Below are 20464 nucleotides of genomic sequence, written 5' to 3'. Positions count from 1 at the left end.
ACAACAGTGGCAAAGAAAAACTCCCCAGACCAAGAGAAAGAAACCTTGAGAGGAACCAAGACTCAAAGGGGGCCCATCCCCACTTACAAGTCAGTAAGTGTAGACAGAAACTTGGTTTCCTGTAACAAAATTAATTCTGCCTGCCTAGGTATGAGAAGAAAAGTAAGTTTATACTGTTCTCCAGAACTATAAATATTTTTGATACTGTGAATATCACAACCGTGACAGGATCCAGCACAGAGAGAGTCCCAGAGTGAAGTTGGCCAGAGGAGGATGGGCCCCTGCTTTGTCTTGGTTCATCTCAAGGTTTCTTCCTCGTGCTTTAGGGAGGTTTTCCTTGCCACTGTCACCCCTATCTTTTTTTTTTTTAAATTACCTTGGTATATGGCTGGATGATAAACTTACATTTAAAGCTCATATTAGTAAACATCAGCAAGTGTAGACAGAATCTTAGTTTCCTGTACCAAAATAAATTCTGTCTGTCTTTATATGAGAGGAAAGAGCCAGGGAGACAACCTTACTGTCTATTCTGGATTATGGTGATGTAATTTATAATCTCATCTTTCATGCTCCTCAAACTTTTATACTGAATTTATCACTCCACATTGCGATTCATTACTGGCAAACCTCATCACACTCATCACTGCAGATTTTATGAAAAGGTTGGGTGGTCCTCATTAGCACATTAGCAGCATGAAAGGAAACGCAATGCTTTACTTTTATAAAATGCACTCCAGCCATACAGTTTACGTTCATTTTTTCTCTTTTGTTCATAGTATTAAAGGTCTTATTTTGCAGTCACCTGTTTCTGTTCTTTCCAAGATCTTTCAGACGACCTCCTCCACTTTATCACATCCATCCTAAATGGTTCTATAACATCATCCACAGCGATACACCCAATTTGAAATGACTCATGACCCTTTTGATATCCACAGCTACCAACCAGGATTTCTCCTTTTATTTCTCTCTAAAACATGCTGGTTACTATTGATTTTCTTTTTCTTATACAGAACGGACTCCAGGATCCAAACCAGTCTGCTTTACAGAAACTGCTCTCATTCAATTCACTGAGAAGCATTATGCTGCAACATTAGCCAAACTGTAAATGGTCCTGACACTCCTAGACCTCTTTGCCACCTTTGACAGGGTCCTCACTATTCTTACATCACTGATTCAGCATGATAGTGGTTTACATGGTAGTGACATGGAGAGTATTCACATCTGTTCCTTGCAGGTTCTGTATAGGCAGCCCATGAGGGTCAGTGCTTAGACCTCTTCTCTTTCCCTCAGATAAACTTTCGAGTCAGATTGCGGCATGCCTAGATAGCAACTCACTTTTGACAGCCCCTTCCTATACACGTTTAAAACTTTAAACAGAGTGCAATTCAAACTTCCGAAGTTCAGACACATCACTGCTTTCCTATACTTGCCAGCATCAGATTTAAAACACTGATGCTTATCTATAAAGCTCAAAATGGACCAGTTCCATACTACCTGAAAGCAATGGTGTTATCCCACACTCAAGTACAGCTTGTCTTGAACTGCTTCACCTCAGCACAGGGAAGACATACCTCAAGACTTTTCTCTAGCACCCAAATCTTTACTGAAATGATAACGAATGATCCAGAAGCACTTCAAAGATCACTAACCCTGCATTTATTTAATATGCATACTAATTTAAAGCAAACAAACAAAACACAAATCTCCTGACTCCTGTCAGAGTATTTTCCTGCACTGCCTTCTTAGCCATGACATGGCTTTAATTTGATGGTATCTTTAGACCATGTCCTAGCACTAGGATAACGCCTATGGAAAGAAGTTTGTAAACTGCTCTGGTCAGGAGCATCTGTTAATTTCTGTAAACACAGTGTAAATGCTGTTAAGCCTGATCCCTGTTGAACATGCTCAGAATCTACAGCTCTTCACCCAGCCCGGCAGAACTTACTATACACTCGTATTGGTCTTCACGTCTGGTTTAAACAGTCTGAGAAGACTGCATATGAAAGCAATGCATAATGGAATTTCATTTAAAAAATGTGTTAACTGTTCCCCCATCACAGTGGGTAATGAACACACATGCTCCACAGCTGATCGCTGTGCTTCTACTGCGAAAGAGGAAGAGAAAAAACTAATGAAGAAAGTGTCAGTAATTACATGTAGCTTCACAAGGTCACTTAGCTGGAAAACATGGCTTTTTACTTATCTAACTGTTACACAACTGCAATTGCTTGGAACGTAACATTTACACAAAAATAAAACTTCATGTTTATTATTTTGTTTAAAAAAAGATCACACATTCACTCAGTGCAAAGCAGGATAGTAATAATAATAATAATATTATTAATAATAATATCCAATGCAGGGATGAAGACTTCAGTTGTAAAAACCATTAGTTCGCCAGTCCTTGTACAGGGACTTCAGGGAATTCTCTCAGCATGTAAAGTTTTTGAGTTAAGAATACGGTTCTGAAAAACAAAAGTTACACTCAACAAAGTTCATAACAACAAAAAAATCAAACACTTGAGTTCTGATCAAAACTGTTTTTGGTGCACTGATACAGTGTTCATTCAATCAGGAGAACCTGACTGTTAATTATAATCTTGCTCTATTACATTGCATAATTGCTGTGAATTCTTTCAAGTGTACTGAACTACTTAGATGGCGCATGTTACCTGTTTCTCCTCTGGGGATAGCAAACCCTCAACCAACACCATTTGGTACTGCCTGTGTTTGAGGTGGCCAGGGAACTTGCGCATGTGGGTGATGGAAGCAGAAGCCGCATTTTGGGTGAGCAGTTTCCTCATCTCTGCAGGAGAAGAGCCTGGGTCCAACAGCAGCAGACACATGCTGCCATTCCTCCTCTGCTCCACTCCTACGATGGAGCGACTGTGGCCTGAGAGCGCGCATACACACACACACACACACACACACACACACACACACACACACACATTTACACACTTAGACACCCACACCCACTGCAGTTTGCTTTTGAATTCCCATAAAGAGTATTTTTCAAACATCTGTTGCATCATGAATTGAATATATCAATATGATGACCATTTATACACATTACCCTCACACACCTCTGTGAGGTTATGTTAAAAGTAAATCCAAGTTTGCCCCAAGAATCTCTCATCCTGCTGTACCTTGGTGCTGGAGGTAGATGGGTGGTAGAGTTGTCTTCACCACTCTGGGAGGTAATCTACTACCCCTACTGGAGGGGAGGGAGAAGTAGTTTTTCACCCACTCAAACAGTTTAGGGTGTGTGCCACTTGGGCCCGTGGGCTGGTGGAAGTCAAAAATACGGGCCCTGAGGAGAAGTGAGAGAACCTTAACAACTGTTACGACTCTCTGATGAAACACACATCTCATATGCACGCACACCTCACCCTCCTTCGAGGAGGTCTAACAGTGTTCATGGAGGTCAGGACTCGCAGACGCACCTGACTTGGTGGGCCGTGAGGACAGCATAGATTTCGGTTGCACCGATCCAGGCACGGGTGCCCTGCAAACGCCCACTGAAGTGGGAAGCACCTTGAGGGTCCACACCCTCAGCCCATGCTGCCTCAATTAGAGCCTGCACCTGGGGAATGCTGGGAATGGAGCCTAAGTGGGAGGTAAGACTACAATGAGGAGTCAGGAGGGAGCCATACACAGTGCAGGAGTGAGAGGAACAGCTTATGAGACTTTATACAGGAGTAAAATAACAAAAACAAAAATGGCCGATATGGAAGAGGTTGAATTTTAAAGTGAATAAATTGCATTTTTATTCTTTAAAGGAATATTTCAGCACTTTTTAACTTAATCTCTATCTTCTGCATCTGTAACGCATGTGCAGTTATCACAAACAATAATTTCCACACGTTTCCCTATAACCTACAAACAAACTGATCTTTTCTAACTGTAGATTTATGCATTTTTTAATGCATCTAAATTTCTGTTCATGGTAATGATTATATACTTCAGTGTTAGATTCTGGTGTGATCCTGGGTCCTAGGTTGAAAAAGGCTAGAATGTGCCTGAGGAGTCCATATTTAGTTTTTATCCAGTATCCAGTCGACTTCTGTATGAATATTAATGATGAATCAATATGATTAGTTTCAGCAGGGTGCAGGCACTATACCTCGCAGGGTGTTTAGTGCAGTGTTGTATTGCTCCATCCTTTGCAGGGACGACAGCAGCATCTGGAAATTTCTATAGCCACAGCCCCATCCTCTGTCTCCAGCTGAAGTCGAGTAGTGGTCCGTGTCAGCACACAGCCATACGTGGGTCCCGGCGCAAGCCTCACGCTGGTAGAACTCGTACACAACTGCAAGCAGCCCTGACACGTACACATGGAAAATTGGTCTCTTGAGCAGCCACATTTCATCACAGTGAGGAGACGAACACAAACAGGCTGTTTCTCAGATATCTACATTGTGGTACACAAGGCAAAAGTGATCCTCTTTACTGTAAGCCAAACCCACAAAGACCATCCTTTTGTATAGTACTTTGTAAATCATGTTTTAAAAAGTGGTATATGAACGAAGATCATTATTATGAATAATAAAGCATATTATAAAGAGAAATAAAACCCAAAGAACAAATGAGAATTGTCTGAATAGGCAACTTTGTGTGTCATTATCGGAAAAAAAAGGAAAAAGTTTCTTTAAATGTCATAATGCATGTGTAGAATATTCATGTAATGAAAGTATTAAAGAAGTGCCATTATGCATTTTCCAAGCACTGAACTGGGCAGTGTATCAACATTTTCAATAGTTTCCATTTTTAAAATTACAAATGCTTTTGAAATTCTATATCAATTCTTGATATGTTCGATAAAATAAACCTTCTCTAATGTTTGGCAATATTACAGTAACAGTTTCACCTTTGACTCCAAGTATTAATTAAAAATAAGGAGTTAGTATGGGTACTACAATGGGACCATCCTATGCAAACCTCTTTGTCAGATTTGTTGAGAAACATTTTTTGAGCAATATACCAGACCTCTACCCTTACAATTTCTGAGATACATTGTAATCAGCTTGACATTGGAGAAACCAAGAGAAGGCTTGCTGATCGGTCTGTTGAACACATTCAAACCATCAGAATTAAGGATTTGTTGTTTCCAGTGGCAAGGTATTATATTAAAAATGGACACTGAATTAATTACACATGTTTGCATTGCCAATTGTTGCCATGGGAGCAATGAAATTGAAAACTCATCTTACACTCTTGGAACTTTAGAACCCCATGCAATGAATGTTATAATTTAAACATCTACCTTTTCATATATACTACTAATTCAAAAGCACTTTGCTTGCACACCTGATGAAGGACTTCTGTCCAAAACATTCAGTTGTGAGAACAACAAAGCTGTTTTGAGAACAAATCCGGATGTATTGCACTGCCCTAGTTCCCTCCCATCCCAGAACGAGAAGGCTCTAGATTGAACTGGCAGCTGTTCCTGCACCAGATGGGTTTCAGACACACTTACACTCATTAAACCCAGACAAGCACTTCTAGGAACCCAGAAGAAACTTCTACTGCTCACTTTTTCTTATTACTTGTTTTGTTTTTTATCGCTTATTTTGTTTTTGTTGTGGTGCCTTTGTGCTGCTTTGTGACAAAGGCTGCTGTAAAAAGTGCTATAAAAATTAATTTGACTTTGACTTTATAGAATATGTATTTTCGATCAGAATTATCACAGTATCACTTAAATGCAAATCAACCAGCTCTAACAGGTTTTCCTCTGGTCTTTAGCTGATAATAAGTTGCAAACAAATAACAAAACTCTACCTATCCAATCAACCATTATTTGATACTGCAGTCAGTGGCAGGAAAAAGTACTTTAATCAGACACACAAAAGAAAGTAGATCACATTATTTTATGAAAGTGCACTTTGTACACCCTGATCATGTAGCCTGAAATTGTGCAACAGTTCAGCGAGTGCACTGCACTGCACTTGAACTGACCTGTTGTTTGGGTTCGCCCATCATCCATCCCTGAGGCCAAAGATTCCATCATCTCCACCCTCTTTCTGTGGAAATCAGCTGGGGTCAAGCGCCCTTGCGACACAGCTCTCTCCAAGCTCCTCTCCATTTGCCTACGATAGCCACCACCATTATCCAATCCAAACTGTCTCTGCAATATAATGGGTCAAGCAGAGGTCAGCCTCAATCCAGGGTGGAGGCTTTGCTGTACACTATGATGAGTTAAACACAGATGAACATGAGATCATTGGAAAAATTGCACTGGTGTATTGATGCTTATGGGAAATCCAGCTTTTGACACTCTACCTTATTGGGCTCCGTCTCTTAATCATGTAGCAGTACGATTCTACATGGTATCTGCAGGAGAGTCCTTAAAGCCTGCGCAGACCAACTAGCCCCGGTATTCGAGTTCAAGTTTAGTTTATTTGTCACATACATAGTCATACACAGTATAACTCAGTGAAACCAACATCTTCAATCTCTCCCTGATGCTCAGTATCTTCAATCTCTCCCTGACGCTCAGTATTGTCCCATCCAGCTTCAAGCGATCCACCATCGTCCCCGTCCTGAACAAACCTCGACCCTCCGGCGTCAATGACTACTGCCCTGTTGCCCTCACATCAGTCGTGATGAAGTGCTTTGAGAAGCTTGTCAGAGATTTCATCACATCTTCACTGCCAGCCTCCATGGACTCGCTGCAGTTTGCATACCACCACAACCGCTCCACTGATGATGCAATTGCACATCTGCTCCACACCACACTGACCCACCTGGACAAAGGGAGGGGTAATTATGTTAAAATGCTGTTTGTAGACTACAGTTCAGCATTTAACACCATCATCCCCTCCCTACTCACTACTAAGTTGGAGGATCTAGGACTGCATACATCCCTGTGCGACTGGATCTCCAACTTCCTAACAGACAGACCACAATCAGTACGGGTGGGCAACTGTGTCTCATCCACCCTTACTTTCAGCACTGGAGGTCCTCAGGGTTGTGTCCTAAGCCCCCTGCTCTACTCACTGTACACCTACGACTGCACAGCCACTTCCAGCTCCACCATCATTGTCAAGTTTGCTGACGATTTGATCATGGACAACAATGAGAGGGCCTACTTGGAGGAGATTAAACACCTGGAAAACTGGTGCCAGAAAAAAAATCTCCTCCTAAACGTCAGCAAGACAAAGGAGCTGATTGTGGACTGCAGCAAGAAACTTCTACACTTGCACTATCGAGAGCATCTTCATGGGGAACATCACAGTCTGGTCTGGGAAAAGCACCAAGCAGGACAGACAAGCACTCCAAAGGGTGGTGCATTCAGCAGAGCGCATCACTCATACCAAGTGACCAAGGCCAGGAGGATTGTGAAGGACCCCACCCATCCCAACAATAGGCCCTTCTCTCTGTTGAGGTCAGGGAAGCGCTTTCGCTCCCTGAAGACCAAGACAGAGAGACTGAAAAGGAGCTTCTTCCCACAGGCCATTCGGGCCCTGAATCAGGGAAACTGAGAAACTGTGAGGACCACCACCACCATGTGACTGTAAATATGTAAATTTGTAAGCTGGAACTGTACATTATGTTCATACACATATATCCACATATCCATATATACATTGTACATTGTGTATATATACATATATTGTACGTACATTGTTATATATATTTTTTTGTATGTGTATATAGTTTATATATATATATACACACACACACACACACATACCTACACATACACACACATTTCCTTATGTACCCTGTTTTTTTCCCTCAGTTTGGACAGAGCACTCAAACCATTTCACTCTGAGTTATACTGTGTATGACTATGTATGTGACAAATAAACGAAACTTGAACTTGATTCATGTTCCCTTATGCTATTCTGACCTGTAGTTGTTTAAAATCCTCAGCTTCCTGTCTGGATCCTTCTGCCTTCCTCTTCTGCTCCTCTTCTTCCTGTAGCTTCCTGGCCAGCCTTAGGTCTCTACATGAATCCCCTAAAATAAAAATAAAAAGCACTGATCTTAGAGTAAGACCAGTAAACACCTACAAGTGGTGGTGGTAAAGGAACAAAATGAGCCCTTTCCTGCTCTGTAGTATATTCATCCAAAACTACAGTACAAAGCTGCTTGCCTCATTGCTCAAATGATATGCAAATGTTATCTAAGATAATTATGACGTGCGCTGGCTGCGTAGCGTATAGTGTATAGTGTGAGTTTTGGGAAGGGACCTTCACTTGCAGTTGGGCCGTATTCCAGATGCAGCTCCACATGCTCCTGCAGTGAGCTGCTGTCCACACAGGTCACAGAACACAGCGGACATTCATACTTCTGCACACCTGCCAATTACAAACAAACTATTCTCATTTATATGCACTGCAACAATTAGTAATCCCACCACAACTGGACCCTAACCAAAGTGGCTACAAGAAAAAGACACTTGTCCAGAGAGCCACTACTGGCCCTTTCTCACTTGGATAGCAAGGATGCTTACATTAAAACTAGGAACGCAAGTGCTCCTCCTCATCAACAAAACTGCAGTGGAAACAGCTTGCAGTTTCTGGCAGGGCTTGTCACAATCAGCCTCTTGTGGTCCCTGAACACTTGCTGCTTATCCAAGAAAGCTCATCACCACCACTACTTCCTAAGAACACTAAAGAAGGCATGTGCACACCTATCCTCAATTGCTTCTACAGAAGCATCACAAAGAGCATTTTGACCTGCAGCATTACTGCCTGGTAAACAAACTGCTCTGCCTCAGACAAGAATTCATTGCAGAGGGTGGTGCAGGCTGCCTAGCACATTACGAGTTTTCGTGCAATCAAGGACATATAAAGTATGTCGACGGTTATGTATAAGGAAACCCAGTAGCATCAGGAAGGATCTCCCTCATCCACCATATGAACTGTTTACAACCCTCCCTTCTAGACATCTGGGCCAAGTCTTCTAGATATGTAAAGTTTCTTCTGTTTATATATCAGACTTATATATTCAAACTGAACTGTTACCTCATTTGGATTTTGACATCTATTGCACTACCCACTATACTCACTTCACACTTGAAATTACACTTTAATCTGTACACAGACTATGTTTCTGAGAGTGAAAAGCTGCTATGGTTTATGACAAGGCATCAACATTCACAGAATATTCATGTAAAATAGTAATCTGCTCACCCTATTACCCACTAAAACTTTTGTATAAAGATCTATATCATTTATTGTATATTTGCATAGTCTATTAAATACTGCAGTTATGTTCATCGTATTTATTGTCTGCTTGCAATGCTGTCTGCTGCCAGCACCTGTTAAATGTAGCACCAAGTCCTTAAGAAACTATATTTTGTTCCTTAATGAACATGTATGTGGTGAGAAGGAATGACAATAAAACTGATTTTGACTAGTAATAGGCATTCTGCAGCTGCAGAATATTTTACCTTTACTGTAATTTCATTTCACTGTGTGTTGTGTTAGTAGGATGGGGTGAGAGCTAGTAACAGTTAACCACCTTCACATTCGGCCTGATCCTGGAGATGCAGCTCCACGTGTTCCTGAAGAATGAAGCAGTCAGCGCAGACTAGAGTGCACATGGGACATGTGAACTTATGTCCTAAAACACATCACAGAGAATGGACCCACAAAATCAAAGATATCCAGTTGAAAGCCACTACTTCATGTTCTGACTATTCATTAAATGATCATCTGCCTGAAGAGCACCTTTCTTAGAAGACAGATGTTGCTGTTTTGATTTGTGATGTTTAGATGGTTCCTCCTGAGCCTGTCGACCGAGGAAATTGGGTGCATGTCTGAGTGGCTTTTTAGTTCTGCTCGGAGCAGCTACTGCAGTGCGTGATGCCTCTTCCCTGGATGTGGCTCCCTGCGTAAGTGCAGTCCCTGCATTAGAAGCAGTTGCCCCATTCTTCAGACAAAGTGCATGATGACCAGAAGCCTCTGAGGAAGCCTGGGTTACCCTTTTCTTACGTACAGCTGGTGAATACTCCGATGTCCCTTTAGCACTGGTTATTGTAATCTCGGTTACAGCTGAGCTTCTACGCGCATTGCCTGTAGCACTGGGGACAACAGAGTGCTGCGAGTCCGTCTCTTTATGTGCTGTGCAGATGTGAAAGTGTAGGTCGTCATAAGAGACACCTGACAGTGAGCAGAACGGACAACTCATTTCATTTTCCAGGTGGCTCAGGAGAAGGTGAGTTCTCATGTCTGAGTCAGATTCAAGCACTTCACTACAGATTTCACAGAAAGGCATGGCAGAAGACCTTCCGAGGTAAACAAACAAAAAACGGCAGCTGGTAGGTGATTCTAAAAGGCTTACAAAATGAAAAGACAATCACGTAGGGTAGCTAACTGACTAATCGATTTAAGACTGAGTGTGATAGTTTAGTTAGGTTGATAAACAACAGTAGCTACAGTTCTTTTGCTAGCTAACCAGTTAGCTAACCTACATCGTTCTAGCTGACATCGTTAGCTAAAAACAGCAGGAGCTAACTCGATTCAGGTGGATCCCGTAATATCGGTATTATGAATAACGATTCAGAAATGCCTCCTGTATATCTAAAACTTATAGGTAAATTACATAGCTAGTTATATCAGGAGTTTCGAACCTGTTGTTCTTTAAGAAGTAGCTATTACTAGCTAGCTGAGCTAGTCGTTTTCATTTCCCATTCATGACTTGCGCCTCGAGAGGGGAAATGACGTTTAGCGTCCATAACTTATTGACGCCATATTGCTCTCCTCAATTGGAGTAATTCGGGAAGGTTGTGAGAAGGGATTAAAACACACACACAGCTGTTTACTAAAGGTGAATGGGTGAGCGTAATTTAGCATCCAAGCCTTTTACTGTCCGTCATTCAGAGATGTAGGGGTTTACCCTGCTGGGAATTTAGAATGAAGTCGTGTGCAGAGCCGAGCTGTGAATCTGTCGTGACGTAGCTTGCTAGCTAGTTAGCTAGCTGATAGGATAGCGAACACGGGATAGTTTATTAGCTAACGCTAGCTGGCTCGACAGGTCTGCTGGCTGCCGTAGTAATACCTGATAAGCAGATGTCACGTTTTTCAGTTCGAATTTACCAAAACTGAAACGAAGATATTAGTTATGGATGCTTACAATAATCATGTTTTAGCTTTAGACAATCTCACACGTAGGCATTTGGTGTAATGGCAAGACTGGTAAACTTGATTGCCCCACCTACTAGCCAGATGTTGATAGCGAGCATGCTAACCTAAGATTGCTGTGTTGTCTTACCAATTTGTTAAAAATAATTCTGTTCAGTAAAGTCACCCAACACGCCTTAAACGCCTTGTACACTGTAACACAAAGATTGTAATACTCCGTTTATTTATCATCTTAAAGTTAGCTAGCTAGCGACATTTTGCAGTGTGCAATCTTTTGCAGTTCCAGTTCTGTCGAGCCACAGCACTTTCTGCCTCCGCGGTATAATAGCCTGTTAGCCACACGATACGGCTCACCTTCTAATTATAAGACCAGTGGAAACAGTAAAAACTGTAGCTAATGTTATGGCCACCCTAGGTAGAGTCAGAATAAAAGGACTGTTTTGCACAGAGTCATTACTCAGAAACAGTCCTGCTAGGTCTAGTGTTTTATGCTCTAATTATAATACACTAAATCAGGCGTGTGAGAACAGAATAAACACTGGACTCTGAGAACCCTGTCAGAAAGACCCCAGTGCTGTACCTGTGGCTTCAGGTTTAATGATGCCTGTGTATAAGCAACAGTAAATAGTCATAATACCCTCCAGCTGGAAAGGGTTATTGTTTAAAGTGTTAAGAAAATCTGTTTAATAAAAGGAAACTTTGTTTCATGGAAGTTTGGTGTTGTCAACATTGACACTTTAAGGCAGTGGTCAAGTGGCATGACTCAGTGTTTTTCTGAAACAGTGCTGATGTTCAGTAGTTATTAGTCTACCCAACGTAGCATCAAGGTACACTTGTTTAAAGGTTATGCTTTCATTCCTGTTTTGAATTAAAATGTAGGTTCGTGGGAAATCCTGATGCCATCAGGGAAATATTGAGAATATATTGGCTTTGTATTTCTCAAGTTTCTTAAATGGGATATTCTACTGCTTTTCTTCTGTTTGGAAATGAGTGGTAAGGCATGTTTACTCCAAGTATGTGTGCAGTGTAAAGGGGGATATGGGCAAACACAGTGTACGTGCGTTTATACAAATCTGATTTGTTTACCCTTTTTGACAACAGAAGCCACAATGGCAAGTCCAGGCAAAGACAATTATCGAATGAAGAGCTACAAGAACAAGGCTCTAAATCCACAGGAGATGCGCAGACGCAGGGAGGAGGAGGGTATCCAGCTTCGCAAGCAAAAGAGAGAGGAACAGGTAGGCTTTTCATGTACTACATGGCCAGTCTCTTGCTGTAGATCATCCAGAAATGCTGAGTAAGCCTGAAAGCTTGTGTGAGCCTGTTAAGAAGCCCCCATTTCATGCACCTTGGTCACTGCTAGCTTTCATTTTTAGTAAAAGTATTTATAAGAGAAGATGCGGTCGTATGAAACTTATTTTGACATGCCAGTGTTAAATGTAATGGCGAGTCTTGATCCACAATCCCAGCTGTTCAAGAGGCGGAATGTGTGTGTGCCGTCAAGCGATGAGGCCATGTTCGCATGTCCCATTCAGGATCCTGATGTCAGTTCTACTGTCCCAGTATCTGCAGTAAGTATTGTCTTTGCAGTCCGAGTTATACTTGAGACTTTATGCTAGTGCTTTTCTACTAGCTCTGCATTCTGTGTTTTCTCTTTGGCTATGTAATGAGACCTGTTGAATGACAGCTATGGGCAGTGGTAGCTCAGTAGTTAAGGTACTTGACTAGTAATCAGAAGGCTGCCAAGTTGCCACTGTTGGGCACCTGAGCAAGGCCCTTAACCCACAATTACTCAAATTGTTCTCAGTCATAATTATAAGTTGCTTTGGTTTGAAGCGTTAGTTAAATGCCATAAATATAAACTATAGGAAGAGCTACATGCAAGTTTAAATTCTGTTGTGTTTATGCTTGTAGGAAGGAGTTATAACTCAAGACATGGTTCAGATGATCTTCTCTGAAGACCCAGACCAGCAGCTAATAGCGACCCAAAAATTCAGGAAATTACTTTCCAAAGGTTCATGCTTTATTTGGCTTGGACTGTATTATAATTGACACTCATAACATGCTGAAACAGTTTAAGTGAACTTGCACTTATTGACTGTTTCACAGAACCCAACCCTCCTATTGATGAGGTCATTCTCACACCAGGGGTTGTCAGCAGGTTTGTAGAGTTCCTGAAGAGAAGTGACAACTGTACCCTTCAGGTAAGCATTATGAGAGAAATGTATGCGATGTATGCAGGTTTAGGGAAGAGTTTAGACTATAGGAAATGTGGCTGAAGCCCAGTGGCTAATGGCTTGTATTGTGCCACGGACAGTTCGAAGCTGCTTGGGCCTTGACCAACATCGCATCGGGGACATTCCTGCACACCAAGGTGGTGATCGAGACAGGAGCCGTGCCCATTTTCATTGAGCTTCTCAACTCGGAGTATGAAGACGTTCAGGAGCAGGTGACCTGCCTAACTTAGCAGGGGCTCATTTAGTAGTAGCAGCTTCAGCTGAGCTAGGTCCTACCACTTAACAGTATCTAGGACAGCAATAGATAGTTGATCACAACTTAGTTGATTTTCACTAGTGTAGTTGTGGCTAGGTTGTTAATGACTAGTCTAATTGTACTTAATTTAGCAATAGTTAATTTAACGGCATCTAATTTCACAATATTTGTTTGACTAATGTGCAATATAGCCATGGTTAGTTTAATACTTAGTTTAGTAGTAAGCAATTTGCAGATGTCTTGTTTAACATCATTAAACTAATACAGCATTAATCCAGTTTCTGTCTGCTTTTGCAGGCTGTCTGGGCACTGGGAAATATAGCAGGGGACAATGCCGAGTGCAGAGACTTTGTACTGAATTGCGGCATCCTCCCGTCCCTACAGCAGTGAGTCCAGTTGGAACAGACACATGCCTCCCCATCCCAATGAGCTTGTTAATGCTAATGGCAGCAGGGGCTGCAGTGTTCCTGTGTGGAGGGGACACTGCTCTGGCACACTGCCAGCATGCTCCCCTTAGCACACAGCACTTCTAGTGCTATGTGCTTCCCAGTGCACATGTTTAGGAATGCCTATATGATGCACTCATATCAATGTGCAGTTGGTGATAATGTATATGGTTTATAAGTTAGTGCATCTTAGGAAATCAAAGAGTGTTCTGCTCTTGTTGTCTGGTTGGCTTGTACTGCTGCTTCCCAAACTGTGTGAGTCTCTCTGTCTTGCCTGGAGCCCACATCTCTAGCTCTCTCTCTCTCTCTCTAGGTTACTTGCAAAATCCAATCGTCTCACTACAACGCGGAATGCTGTGTGGGCATTGTCCAATCTATGCAGAGGCAAAAATCCTCCCCCAGACTTTGCTAAGGTGTGTAAAAGGAGCTGTAGGTGAAACTGCTTCCTCAGCGCTTTCTGTGTCCTGGGGAGTGTGTGCTCTTGTACAATACGGTCACCTTTACCAAACCTCAATGTCCAAAAAAAGATGGGTATCCATGCACTCCTTCACTATGCTGTCATTGTATCATGCTGTCTCAGGTATCACCATGTCTGAGCGTGCTGTCCAGACTGCTGTTCAGCGGTGATCCAGATGTGCTGGCAGACGCTTGCTGGGCACTCTCCTACCTGTCTGATGGTCCCAATGACAAAATCCAGGCTGTCATCGACTCTGGAGTATGCCGCAGACTGGTCGAGCTGCTTATGTGAGGCACATGCACCATTACACTGTTTTCCCACACTGTCTCATGGTTGAAAAATTTCTTGAGGGCCTTCTGTGTGTGCCTGTGTGCATATGCGTTAGTTCTGAGCTTTGTCTCTTCTGTTCCTTCTTAGGCACAGTGATTATAAGGTGGTGTCTCCGGCTCTCAGGGCTGTGGGCAACATTGTGACAGGGGATGATATTCAGACTCAGGTAGAGAAGAGCCTTTCTTTATCTCCCATGCTCATTTCCGCTACTTGCTGGATCTCGGTGTCTGAGTGCTGTGCTTCATGTATTAGTGTACTTAGTAGCAGCTCTCACACCTTTGCATGTGTTAAGGTACTTTGCAATTAAAAAACAAACAGCCAAATCATTTCTTTTTGCCAATTTTTGCTCAAGTCATCACAATATCTCCATTCTGATACACAACTGTGCATGTGGGTTTGCCTGTATATGTGTAGGTGATTTTGAACTGCTCAGCGCTACCCTGCCTGCTTCACCTGTTGAGTAGCCCTAAGGAGTCCATCAAGAAAGAGGCCTGTTGGACGGTTTCCAACATCACAGCAGGAAACAGGGCACAGATCCAGGTACTGGGGAGAAGGACATTTTCACAGGTTCAGGCCACTTAGGATCCAACACCAACACCAACGCTGTCTGAAGGTCACCTCTGTAAAACTGCTATAAAGGAAGTATCATAGTGTAAAGAGCGAACAATTTATTAAACAACAATTTATTTTTTTTGCTTCAAGCTACACGAGCAGTAACAAGTTCACAAAATGCTGTTAATGTCCTTATTTTGATCTGAAAAAAGTGATCTGCCAAAATGGATACATTTCTGATATAAAGAAGTGATTTATGAACCTGAAGAAATGAATAATGAAGATTTTACATGATTTTATTTAATAATCTACATGACAGCATACAGAAGTAACATATTTTATACAGTGGCAAATATGAACATGCATGTTTGGGTAGCATAAACATTTGTTTCTAATGTGACAAGTCTACCACTAGGGAGGTTGCTTGGACAGGTTAATCTAGTGTAGAAGCTTATGGTTACATAAGAGGCTTTGAATTGGTTCTAATGTGGAATGGCTTTAATTTACCTTTTGCAGACGGTGATTGATGCCAACATCTTCCCCGTTCTGATTGAGATCCTGCAGAAGGCAGAGTTTCGCACCAGGAAGGAGGCAGCGTGGGCGATAACCAATGCCACCAGTGGAGGCACTCCTGAGCAGATCAGGTACCTCCTGCTTCCTCTTTCCAAAGTATTGAAATGACTGTGACCTAGTCATTTCATCAAGGATGAATATGAAATGGCCTGAAAGCACAGCTTCAGCCGTTTGTCCACAAATCAGAACATTTTGTTTCTGGCCCTGTTATGAGTGTCATGAATGGAATCGTTGCCGCCTGGTGAGGGTTTTGAAGACTGAAGGCTTGAAAAATGGAAACTGCTGTAATCAGGAAATCAACACCATTACCTTCAAGTGGCCCATCACAAAATGTGTCATATAAATCTTTCTGCTTATATTGATAACATTGCACAAAGAAATTTGAGCTTTTTTGCTTCCAAACTAAAATAAGTTATCCTTTTATAGTACGTTTTATGCTGAATTCAAATCAATTTTAGAATTTTTCTGTCAAGTATGTTTTTTAAATATTACATTAATTATATATTATAAGGCTGTTATTACTCTTAAAATGTGTACACATATACTTCTAAAATGTCTATATTTGGACTCAGGAACATCCCACTTCAGTCTCGAGCAGTAGTCTGCCAACATAGAACAAATCCACTTGGTACTACTTTTCCATACTGTACATAATGACATGACTTTTTCCCCTAACAAAAAACTTATGAGTGATGGAGAAATTCTGAAAACATTTGCATTCAAAAATATGCAATAAGCAAGTTTTATTTTTTCAGGAAAGTCATTGTTGACCGTGTTTTGTAACATTTACAACAGGTACCTGGTGTCTCTGAACTGTATCAAGCCCATGTGTGACCTGCTGACAGTGATGGACTCCAAGATTGTGCAGGTGGCTCTGAACGGGCTGGAGAACATCCTCAGACTGGGAGAACAGGAGTCTAAACAAAACGGCACCGGTATAAACCCCTACTGTGCGCTCATCGAGGAAGCTTACGGTATGTGTACACACATGCACACGCCCCCACACACACCTCTACATCATTTTCTTCACATCTTTTCAGAAATCTCTTTTTAAAAGATTTTTTAATTGACTGATTATAGTTATCTACCACACTCTTGCAAATAGACCCTTGCACACAGGGTGTTTAGGCAGTTTATTGTAATCAGGTATTCTTTTTAGCTGCAATTAACTGGCAACTCAATACAGCGATGCTCCACTAGATGGCAGCTGTTATGTTCAGCACTACTCGACATCCTGCCACTTGGTCCAATAAGGTGTGTAAGCAGGTACATCATTTTCTGCCACAGGTCTCGATAAGATCGAGTTCCTCCAGAGCCATGAGAATCAGGAGATCTACCAGAAGGCTTTTGACCTGATTGAACGCTACTTTGGTGTGGAGGAGGAGGATGCCAGCATTGCTCCGCAGGTGGATCAGAACCAGGGCCAGTACATCTTCCAGCAGCCAGAGGGGCCCATGGAGGGCTTCCAGCTTTAACCTTGTCTAGGACTGTCCGGCCAAGCTTCAGGTTCCACTTCCATCTCAATTGGAGCCCTGACACACTCTCTCACACACACTCTCACTCTCTCTCTCCACCTCTCTCTCTCTCTCTCTCTCTCTCTCTCTCTCTCTTTCTCTTTCTCTTTCTCTTTCTAATTCTTGCTCTCACAACCTCACTCTCACTCTTTTTCTCTCTCTCTCTCTCTGCTCCGCCCTTTCTCCCCATTTCTTTCTGGGTGAGGACGTGGCTGCTGTGCTGACCTCTATTCAAGCCCCAGAGACCTCTGCAGCCCCCCCAGACCCAGGCTCTCTGAGGGGAGAGCAGGTGAATGAGGAGGCTTGTGGAGTCTCTCTTCCTGGAGGAGCTTACACGAAGTGTTCTGCTGTGACTCCGTCCTGTCTCACATAGACTTCTAGTGGTTTTTCTTTTGTGAGCCTCCATATCGTAATGAGGAGGCAAAGACTGTATGGTCCCCCCCCCCCCCTCATTTTCAAGTTGTTGTTGTTGTTGTTATTGTTATTATTATTATTATTATTATTATTATTATTACAACTATACATTGGCACTGGTGTCCCTAAAATGAAACTTTACTCCATATCCCTTTTTGAAATGTGAAACTACCTCTATAATCATCAGTGGAAAAAGAGTGTTTGACAACATAGTAAATGCTGACGGTTTAGTCCTCTCCTTTGTTGAATACACACTGGTGTTCCACTGTATAGCCTATGGCACGTCAGAGCCACTTCTGAGTAGTTATGGACTATAAAGAGTGAATTTGCATGGGCAAGTTTGAATTGAAAGGTTTCCCTGCCTGTGTGCGTGCCCGCACTTGTGATCACATGCACCTTTCTCTAATGCTGTGTTTGTAAACAAACAAAACAAATGTCTATCATGATCTCAGATCCAGTGCGAGACTTCTTCGTGGTGGCCCATGGTGACTCTCTCGAACTGAAAGCGTGGCACTGGCTCCTGTGCTGTGGACATTGGGAGACCTGGAGCTCTGGAGTCGTATTTATTGTGACTAAGATCCGTGTTGCGTGGGGCCAGTCTGCTCTCGGTCTGTGCGAGTCTGACACCCCACCCCCCACACACGCGCGCATGCAACCTGCTGCCCCTGCTCCAGCATCCTGGGGCTTACCAAGCGCTATGGTGCATCTTATTTAAGCATGGTCACATGACCGTGCACGTTCAGTCTGTTCTGTATCTCCATCACTCTCCTGTTTTCCAAGGAATTGTGTGGGAACTGCATCTAATTTGAAGTTTATCAAGGGTTATTGTGTTTATCTGTTCTTAAAATCTCAATCCTTCTATGGCTTCATTGGTTTTATTGGTTTTGACTCATGTTATAAGATGTGACATCAGTAGGAAATGCTGAGATTAACTTGGACTGGAATTTATATATTCAATGAATAAACATGAGATTGCTCAAGGTTATCAAATACTAATGCTGGACTTTGTATGAAAGCACACCAAAAAGGGTTTGCTGTTGTATTGTAACCCCTGTCCAGTCCTAACCCACCTGCCCCCTTTAAGGGGCATGTTGTTTTTGCCCTTTGCAAATGGCAAATGCTTGATGTGCAACTTCCATTTTCCAAGCTTGTAAAAGATCTCCACCATCTGGTCTGTGTTCTTTATCTTGGACTATTTAGTTTCAGTTTGCTCTAATTTATCTAAAAACCACAAGTTATGGCATGCTTATCTCTGTTGAATGAAATCAACACTCGTTTAGCAATGAAATTCAGTTTTATCAACCCAGTTGGGGATGAGTGAATATGTTAAGGTTGTAAAACAAGCACATTTGATGGTGTATAGTTTTCTAATATTTCTCATATTTGTACAACTTTTTTCAGGTTTGGGTTGCTTTTTTTGGGTTAATTTGGTGTTTCAAGTGGATGGTGCAGAGCTGCAGTGTAGAGGACATCAGTTTTCTCAAGAATGTCGAAATTGTGTAAAATGATGTAGAACAAATAAAGTGTTTAACATCGAAAAGTGTTTCAGACTGACTTGGAGTGAGCTTAGTTTAGGGTTTGAGATGAGTTGATTGGTGCTGGATGAGAGTTAGGGTGTCTGATTTGGCTTTATTTGGGGTTGGGTTATGGCTGTTGTTGCTTTTGGATTAGGGCCATGTTTGGGGATTTTGACTGACTGTGACTCTCACTAGATATAGTCTTACATCTAGGTGATGTAAATGATATCTGTTAGATCAACAGTAATGATTTAATTAAAACTTGGTGTGCTGACAGGCCCAAGTCTGAGTTGTCCAAAAACTTTGCAGTCACAAATTGTTCAGTAAAACTTAAAAAATGTGTTATACATGTTTATATACAGTGGTTGCTAATCAGGGATCATTTCTGAAGAGCTGGCATATTCGAAGTTTTACAAAATTGTTTTATTTGAGAAATTTTTCTGTTTCTTTATAAAGTGTGATATGAACCTCACCCAGACAATTTGTTAGTCTTCTTGAGAAGCACTACAGATCCTTAGTACTTGCCACTACCACACATTTAAAGGAACAAGAAGTCATTTTTACTACCAAAGAAGAGCAAACAATATTTATGAAAGTGATTATATAATGTGCAGCTCATGTGATGAAGAAAAATCAAGTTGCTTTATATTTTGTCAAATGAATCAGTTCATGCTCCACAGAACTGGTCTCATAAATGGCGGCACACGTTTTGAAAAGTACAGAATCTCTATAGTGTTGATATGTAGTTACTTTAATTGAATTAATGTGTAACGGTCTGATCCCAACAGTATTATTATGTGTATCCCAGCAGTGTGTTACAATCGTCATTTATACAGTTGAGGATATTTATTTTTTCTCTTGTAATTCTCTTGTAATTTTATATACCAGTAGGATCTTAGGTGGGGAGAAAGTACATTGAAAAAGTTTATTATAGACTGTTGACTAAATGGGATGGTTTTCCTTAAATGCAGACTCATTGATGGTGCAGGCGTCATCTGCCCCAGAGTTTCTGTGCCTCTAGCATTTGACCTGTGTGTAAAAGCCCAGACAATGAATAAGCCTTCGCAATGAC

At 41.8% G+C, this 20464-nt stretch overlaps 2 protein-coding genes across 11 annotated transcripts; one reads left to right on the top strand and one right to left on the bottom strand.

Moving 5' to 3' along the window:
• Positions 1-2253: 2253 nt before the first annotated feature.
• Positions 2254-10646, bottom strand: zufsp (zinc finger containing ubiquitin peptidase 1). 5 transcript variants are annotated; one of them, XM_081723515.1, is made up of 11 exons: positions 9952-10646; positions 9684-9843; positions 9475-9576; positions 8199-8306; positions 7856-7965; positions 5959-6127; positions 4127-4324; positions 3447-3609; positions 3150-3313; positions 2673-2893; positions 2254-2465 (listed from the first exon to the last, which is right to left on the bottom strand). In XM_081723515.1, exons 1-11 carry the CDS (start codon positions 10228-10230, stop codon positions 2418-2420), a joined length of 1722 nt encoding a protein of 573 aa, XP_081579641.1. In that variant the 5' UTR covers positions 10231-10646; the 3' UTR covers positions 2254-2417. The 5 variants fall into 5 exon arrangements, with proteins under 5 accessions (XP_081579641.1, XP_081579639.1, XP_081579640.1 ...); XM_081723513.1 differs by having other exon boundaries at positions 3150-3217; positions 9684-10646; XM_081723514.1 differs by having other exon boundaries at positions 3150-3214; positions 9684-10646.
• On the top strand, positions 10040-19671 carry kpna5 (karyopherin alpha 5 (importin alpha 6)). Of its 6 annotated transcripts, none has more exons than XM_081723517.1 (15): positions 10701-10782; positions 11976-12089; positions 12198-12334; positions 12566-12667; positions 13011-13110; positions 13206-13300; positions 13414-13545; positions 13887-13975; positions 14349-14448; positions 14616-14779; positions 14910-14988; positions 15237-15362; positions 15891-16022; positions 16747-16921; positions 17235-19671. In XM_081723517.1, exons 2-15 carry the CDS (start codon positions 12083-12085, stop codon positions 17420-17422), a joined length of 1626 nt encoding a protein of 541 aa, XP_081579643.1. In that variant the 5' UTR covers positions 10701-10782; positions 11976-12082; the 3' UTR covers positions 17423-19671. The 6 variants fall into 6 exon arrangements, with proteins under 6 accessions (XP_081579647.1, XP_081579648.1, XP_081579646.1 ...); XM_081723518.1 differs by having other exon boundaries at positions 10742-10790; XM_081723521.1 differs by lacking the exons at positions 10701-10782; positions 11976-12089 and adding an exon at positions 10040-10170.
• Positions 19672-20464: the final 793 nt, after the last annotated feature.

The sequence above is a fragment of the Electrophorus electricus genome, chromosome 11, assembly GCF_041902795.1.
Source record: "Electrophorus electricus isolate QZ-2024a chromosome 11, ASM4190279v1, whole genome shotgun sequence".
Taxonomy (NCBI): domain Eukaryota; kingdom Metazoa; phylum Chordata; class Actinopteri; order Gymnotiformes; family Gymnotidae; genus Electrophorus; species Electrophorus electricus.
Note: the sequence above shows the minus strand (reverse complement) of the source record. Positions and strands in the feature narration are given on the sequence as shown.